The 7,166-nt window shown below is 53.8% G+C and overlaps 1 protein-coding gene across 6 annotated transcripts in view; it reads left to right on the forward strand.

The window, feature by feature from the left end:
- LOC113214707 (protein held out wings) overlaps positions 1-7,166 on the forward strand; it is a 63,870-nt gene that overhangs the window by 39,882 nt on the left and 16,822 nt on the right. For 2 of the 6 annotated variants that reach the window (XM_052274918.1, XM_052274917.1), the window contains exons 3-6: positions 4,069-4,185; positions 4,500-4,640; positions 4,729-4,855; positions 5,016-5,333. In XM_052274918.1, the coding sequence (XP_052130878.1) occupies positions 4,069-4,185; positions 4,500-4,640; positions 4,729-4,855; positions 5,016-5,333 (703 nt within the window). Of the gene's footprint in view, positions 1-4,068; positions 4,186-4,499; positions 4,641-4,728; positions 4,856-5,015; positions 5,334-6,658; positions 7,161-7,166 lie in introns of those variants that run through there. The other 4 variants (XM_052274921.1, XM_052274922.1, XM_052274919.1 and 1 more) reach the window with 4 other exon arrangements.

Genomic DNA, 7,166 nt, shown 5'->3' on the forward strand with positions numbered 1-7,166 from the left:
GTAACCCCTTGGTGGGGTGGAGTTGGAGGGGGAGGGGGGGTTACACGCATGCAGCGCAGCGCGACGTCGCGAGGTGGAGACGGTCCAACTCGTCAAAATGTAGCTCATCTTGCGTTTGCGGAAGTCGTCCGCCGCCCGCCTCACCACCCTCCTGCCCCGAGCGGGGAGGGCGCTGCCCCCTCTGGCAAATGTGCCGTTTCGGGAGGCAGGCAGCAGGGCGGATGGCGGGGCCAACTGTGGGGCCACCTATGGGCCCGGCCGGGGCCCCGCCGGGGACAGGTGGGCGGGCGCAGGCTGGCGACGGCGCGGCCGCTCTCTCGCGCCGGTCGGTTTGGCACATAAATAATAATGTGAGCGAGTGACGCAGAGGGACTTGGCCAGGCCGAGGAGTGGAGGGCGCGGCGCCCGAGAGACGCCCCCTTTCTCTCCGGGGAGGTACTGTATGAGTATGGTCGCTGACAACTCTACACCCAGAAAATGGTTCCATTGAATTGACGGAGAATCCCTTAGACCAATGGAAGTTTAACCAATGGAAAGTTAGATAGAATTTTACCGCAACTTTAAGCGATTTCCCATTACCCTATTGGAATTTTCCCCCATACTTTCTTTCAATTGAATCAACGGAACCGTTTTCTGCGGGTGTAGCAGAGCTTCCTGTGACGCCGACAGTAAGTCCTTGTGCCCTGAGGCCTGCCGCTCGGTCAGTATTTCGTGAAAATATAACCTACCATACGCTCGGGTCGGGGTCGGTCTCGTACCGCACAGTCGCGGTGACACGCAGACGGCTTGCCGCGCTGCGCCACCCCGCCGCGGTGGTGACGACGGCGCTGTCACCGATATGCACCCGAGGCGGACTGCTGCTGTCGTCGTGGACCCACCCCGGGGACGGGGACGTGCCGCGTCGTCAACGTCATGGTGAAAACTGTGCTGTGGGGGCGATTTTAATAAGGGAATCATCCAGAAAGTACGTCAGCCGTTCGCCGTAACGAACGCGCCAAGTTCAGCCTATGCAAGCACTGTCAGCGCCTGGTAGGTAGGCAAAACCTTGCCCGCAGTGCATGCCTGTACTGCGGGTTGGCCTACCCGGAGTCGCGCAGTCGCCGCGATCTCCTGTCATTTGCAGAACGAGAAAACGGACGTACTTTCTGGACGATCCTCTGCGTCGTTTGTGACGGTGTTGGCCGCCTCGGCTCCGTGTCGCGTCGCGAGGCCTCAGTTAGTCCGGCTGGGCAGGGTGGCGGCGGGGCCGCGGGGGGCGCGGGTCCAGCCGGCAGCGGCGTCCGGTGGCGCCTCGCGAAAACTGATTTACGGCCCCGGGAGGAGAGGTGCGGTGCCAACGGCCGGTGTATCCGCCGCGAGGGGGGATGGAGCTCGTCGCGCGAGGACGTCGCACGACGTCGCAGCGCGGGCTTCGCGCCCCGGCGCCCCTCCCGCCTCCCCGCCCCTCCCCTCCCCAGGCACGCGGTTTGTCAGCTGTTTGGTCCTGGCCCGCGGCGTGGTGGAGGTGGGCTGGGTGCTGGGTGTTGCACCCTGTGCTGTGCCATGGCCGCAACAATAGGCGCTTTGTTCGCGGTGCCTCTAGGATGCCTGGGCGGACCCTTGCCTAGGGCCCCACAGCACAGCGCGGTGCCTGCAAGAGGCAGGGCTGTGAGGGCCTGGTGGGGCTCCTTGGGTTCCTTCTGCTGCAAGGTCCACTGCACGCTGGCGTCTTGCAGACACGCTGCTGGGCCAGGCTGCCGAGAGTCAGGAGGTGAGGCGAGGAGCAGTGACAATGGCTTTCCCCATCGGGCCCCCGCCCCGCCCCGCCCCGCCCCGCCCCGCCCCGCCGTGTGCTGCCGTGCCGGTTGCCCGCCTCGCTGGCCGTGTAACCGTAGCGGCCGTAGCGGCGGACTCGCGAGCAGGAGAGGCGGCGACACTCGACTCAGGATGCGATGGGCGTCGCGTCGCCGCCCTCGCGCCGTCTTACTTTTCGTCCCGTCCTTCCTTTCCCTTCCCTCTCCTTCGATTCTTGCCTGTTGCGCGGAGCTGCTCAGGGGCGGACTGGGTGGTCAGGGGCCCGGGGGGGAAATCTGGAAGGGGGGCCCGGTTTTGCCTATCTTTCAGGGGCAATCTATACGTAATAAAGCACAGCAAGTTTTACATGTCTGACCTGTTTTATTTAAATATTTGATCTTCCAGCGTATCGCCGTATAAAATGGATCAGCCGCCTGTAGGAAAATTTCGCGAGCGGAGCGAGCGCGAAAATTTTTGAATGGTACGAAGGCGCTAAAAGGCGCTTACGGGTACCAAAAACACTGTAAAAGTACCAAGTGGGCAGGTTTCCTTCGGACGCGATTTAGGTACAGTGCCTTTGTAGTACATTAAACATCGCGAGCGAAGCGAGCGTAAAAAATATCTGGATATGCCTTAACCATTTTTTGATTACTAAACTATTACATGGCGCTTGATCCTTGGGCCCAGGCCGGGGCCCCTGGTCCCACGTTGCGCCTAGGACTTGGGCCCTTGGCTCGGGCCCGAGATGTCTGGGACCAAGCCAAGGCAGGGGGCCGAACCCCGGGCCCCTGGCCGAATCAGGCCCTTCGGGCCCGAGGTGCACGAGGTTGGGTGCGGGGGGCCCGCGGGAGCTGCTGGCACGACGGCCAAGCTTTTCCGGCTCACTTTTGGGGGGAAAGCGAAAATGCGCCGACGTGCGGCCGCCGCCGCCTGAGGAGGACGGCGATGATGAAAGCCGCGCGACGTGTCGGCGGCATAGACTTCCCGTATCAGTGGGGGGTCCTGATTGGTTGGGACGCCCTGGTCGCTGATTGGTCGAGCCATACGGGGAGCGGGTGGGTGAGTGAGTGGGCGATACAGGCGTGCGGCAGCTCTTAATTACAACGCGAGAGTCCCCTGCACCACCGCCAAACCGCAACCATCAACTGCCTGGTGTGGTGCCTGGTGTGGTGCCTGGTGCCGGGGGAATGGAGTTGGTGCTCGCCGGCGCGGGCCGCCGAGGCGCTGCTGGTCACGGCGCGCGAGACGTGCTGGCCGGCACGATCTAGGCCACGTTGTTGGTGCTGTGGATGAATGGCTTGTTGCCGGAGCTCCCGATCGGAGCTCCGCTGGTGCTCCGATCTGCCGCCCCTCCCTTCGCAGTGCGTTGGCTGGCTGGCGTTGGGCATGGCTTCCGGGTGACGATGGGGTATCGTTTCCGGCCGAAGTGTATATAACATAACATTGGACCGATTAGTGTTAATTTTGCCGCTCTCTTAGCAGCGCTCGACTCGTCCCATTTGGGCGCGGCGCGGGAAGGATCGTTTTATGCTTTTTAAATGGCCATCGCTTCTACTCTGCGGTTTACGGCTGCTACCCCGAGCTTTTCCCCCGCGTTTCAACCGAACACTTTGGGGATCGGCGATCCTGCAGTGGCCCACATCTATCCAGTCTATCGTCCTCTGCTCCAGCTCCTTGCTCCTCCGTGCCGCGGTCCCCCGTCCACTCTGCACCCCTTGCTCCAGCCCTCCCCCACCCCCTCCTGCGCTCCAGTTCACCGTTCACTCATCCTGGAGGAGCTCCCGTCCTTGACCTCGTTTCGTCTAATCCCGCCAGACCTTGGCGTGCGCATCACGCCTTGTTGGCTTTTTATATATCTCTCTCTCCTTTGCGCCATTATATTTCGCCCCGCAACGCTAGCGTAACGCACGGCACCAGGTGACCATGACGGCGAGCGCGCGTGTGTGCGCGTTACGTAACGCCCATCCATCCCACGCACTGCCGAGCGTGACACGGGCGTGACAGCGTCAACAAACTCTAGCCTACACCACGAGAGAGAAAGGGGAGGGGGGGGGGGCTGCTCCTTCCTGCTGGTGCCGGACCGAGAGGGTGCCTCCAGCACCTTTAGCGCCTGTGGAGCGGAGGGTAGGCAACCCCCTGGACGGGCGTGCCTTGCGGTGGCCGACCGACCGGCCCGACCCCGGCCGAATTTGAAGACCTCTTACTGTACTCTAATTCGTGTGTGTTTGTATGCGCTGGGCGGACTATTGTTAACGCTGTGTTACTGACAAACCTTTTTGACTTTTTCTGTTGCAGTTCAACTTCGTCGGAAGGATTCTCGGGCCCAGGGGAATGACGGCGAAACAGTTAGAACAAGAAACCGGTTGCAAAATTATGGTCCGCGGGAAAGGATCGATGAGAGACAAGAAAAAGGTACGTGTGCGTCGAGTGCGCCCCCGTCCACCCCTCCCCCTGTCATTGCTGCTTGGACAGCGTAGCTTGCGCGTATAACGGTGACGTTTTTTCATGAAATGTTGCTCCTCTTTTCTTGTCCCGCTTCTTATTGTGTGGATTTGCAGCTGGGATTTTGCGAGTGAGTATTTGTTGATGATGGTTCCATCTGCGGGGAAGGCCGCGCGCGCTCCTAGCGGGCGTTTCGGTTGCACATGGTCTGGTTGCGCCACATGCGACATTGTTTTAATACAATTATTGCCATGCCCCTCATGTTTTTTATTTGTATTTTTCAGGAAGAGCAAAACCGAGGTAAACCTAACTGGGAGCATTTGAATGATGAACTCCATGTTCTTCTCACAGTAGAAGACACAGAAAATCGCGCTCGTGTCAAAATGGACCGAGCTGTCGAGGAGGTCAAAAAACTGCTCATACCGGTGAGAATTTTGTGCTGATTCGTGACCCCTAGGCTGTTCTTAGCGTCTCGTCCGGCGAGAGGTTAACGTTGTGCCCTTTTCTTTGCAGGCCGACGGCGAGGATGAGCTGAAAAAGAGGCAGCTGATGGAGCTGGCCATTATCAATGGAACTTATCGCGATTCAAGCGCAAAAGCTGTAGTGCAAGCAGGTGAGCCCGCGTCCGCTCATGTGGCAAGTATGTATTGAGGCTTCTTGAGTCGAAATTCTTGTCCGTTTGCTTTAGTATAATGTTTTTGATTGTTTGTGGGTGTAGCTGCCCATCAAGCGCCGCATGATCCAACTCGTTCTTCGTGCTCCGTCTCACCCCTTTGTTTTCGTCTTCCCTTGTCTTTCAGCCGTCTGTGACGAGGAGTGGCGGCGAGTCGCCCTGGCGGCGTCAGAAACACAGCGAATGCTGTCGCCTGGCATGCAAACCTTGACAGGTCCGATGAGAAATCACGCCACGCCCCTGGGGGCCCCGCTCATCTTATCGCCGAGGATGCAGGTGCCGACTTCGGCAGCATCCCTCCTGAACGGCTCTGGACCGGCCCCCGGCCTCATCCCCGGCCACGAGCACCACGGGCTCATTTACGCCTCGCCGTACGACTTCAGCAACTACCTGGCGGCAGCCGCCTCCGCCTCGCCCCTCATGACGGACTACAGCGAACATACGGGTGCGTTATTTGCATTTTGACCTAAGGACATGCTTGGCTAACCTAACCATGATTCACACCTTTCAGCGGCCACAGAGGCGTATGTTAAGTGATTCTCAAGGACGTATAATTGATAGTGTTAAATATCTCATAATTTTGTGCTCGTATGATTTACATCATTATTGCGTAGAGTCTGTCCTCTACAAAGTTCATTTCGTCTCTCCATTTTGAAAATTTTTTGTCTTGGATATTTGTGATTCGTATCCTATCTTAGCAAAGTCCATTTGAACTCCTTGATTTTCACTCAGTATTTGTGTATAAGCATTTGCTTATACATCTATATATTTTAAATGTATTCTTTGAATGTCTTTACATCTGGCCTGAACTCAGAACAAAGGCAGTTATATAAGTATTCAGTGAGTTTTTTTTTTTAAGTTTCTTATAGTTTGGATATGCATTTATTGTTTGTTTATTTGTTGAGTATTCTTCCATTCAACTTTTAGTCAATTACTTGCTTTCTGAAGCAATCTATCAAAGTCCTCATGGCTCACTTTAGATCTTTTAAATTTCTGGTGATCATTTCTTGTCAACAAATCCCAGTATTGTGATTTCAATTTTTAAAAGGTACTGTTATCATGAATACTTTGAGTTTTACTTTAATCTGCAGATATTTGTGAACTAAGTCTTTCAAGTATTGTGCTCCTCGGCAGTGGATGTTTGGAATATCTTATCGTTAGATTTTTATTGATGACAGACGCAGCAAGTGCTGATTTGAAAGGTGTGACCGTGACATGAAATAACCATTAACTGAAGACAGTCCTTGGTTCAAGTTTAAGATATTTGTGGGAGGGAAATACGTAATCTTGACAACATTAGTTATCACCACCCTTTGTTTGATATTGGTTTCACTCTTGGTTGTGGGTTTGGCAGTTCTAAATTAATCAAGAAATGATACGCTCTAATTACCTTTCTCCAATGGATTATTCTAAAGTCAAATCAGTTTTAAATACACTTCAAAACTTAAACTTTTTATCGATCACTTCTATATGTGATTGGTTTGAATTGAAATTCATGTGTATCAAACCAATTTATGGGATTCATTTGTTGGACAAGCCTTCTCCCCAGTGTACTCTTGCACTTGTTCGCAATCATCTACTCACAAAACTAACTAAACTAAAATTGTGTTACTTACTCGGATTTTTCATTGCCATAATACTGTTATGCCGAGCTCAGCAGAGTTTTTCTGTTATAAGCATTGTCATTTCTCATGGCAATCCTTATTTTTATTGACATTGTGTTTACTCAACACTTCCTGTTTTATCTTAGACTGTCAATTAATTTTATAGGAAAAATATACGTCTCTGGTTATATTTAAACAAAGAAAAATGAAAGAGAAACATGGACCTGCTGGGCTCCTAGTGAGTTGATGTTCGGACAAGTGTCAAGATATCCGTTGGTCATTCCAGAGCAGCGGTGGGTCACGGTTGGGGTGTGAACCATTGGTTCCACGCTCGAGGATGGCCAGATCAGCGGTAGACACACCCAGGCCTCCTTCAACCTGTCAGAAAAATCAGCGTCAACATCCTCTGAGCACATGACGCATCCTACTGTTCACGTTTTGTGCTCATATTCTTCTGATGGTGAACTAGAGTGATTGAACAATAATTATTTATCTGTGGGATATTCCAGTGACTTAAATCAATTGAATTTGGCATGAACTTTCTCCCTCCATTGCCAGTGAGGTGTGTGATGTGTATATTAGTGCAATGCTGTCAGTCAAATCAGAAGACAAATATGCAAGACAAGTATGCAAGTGGTAGTGACATGAGATTTTAATTTTTTTTTATATATATA

Source organism: Frankliniella occidentalis, unplaced genomic scaffold (genome assembly GCF_000697945.3).
Source record: "Frankliniella occidentalis isolate FOCC.00 unplaced genomic scaffold, Focc_3.1 Scaffold465, whole genome shotgun sequence".
NCBI classification, from domain to species: domain Eukaryota; kingdom Metazoa; phylum Arthropoda; class Insecta; order Thysanoptera; family Thripidae; genus Frankliniella; species Frankliniella occidentalis.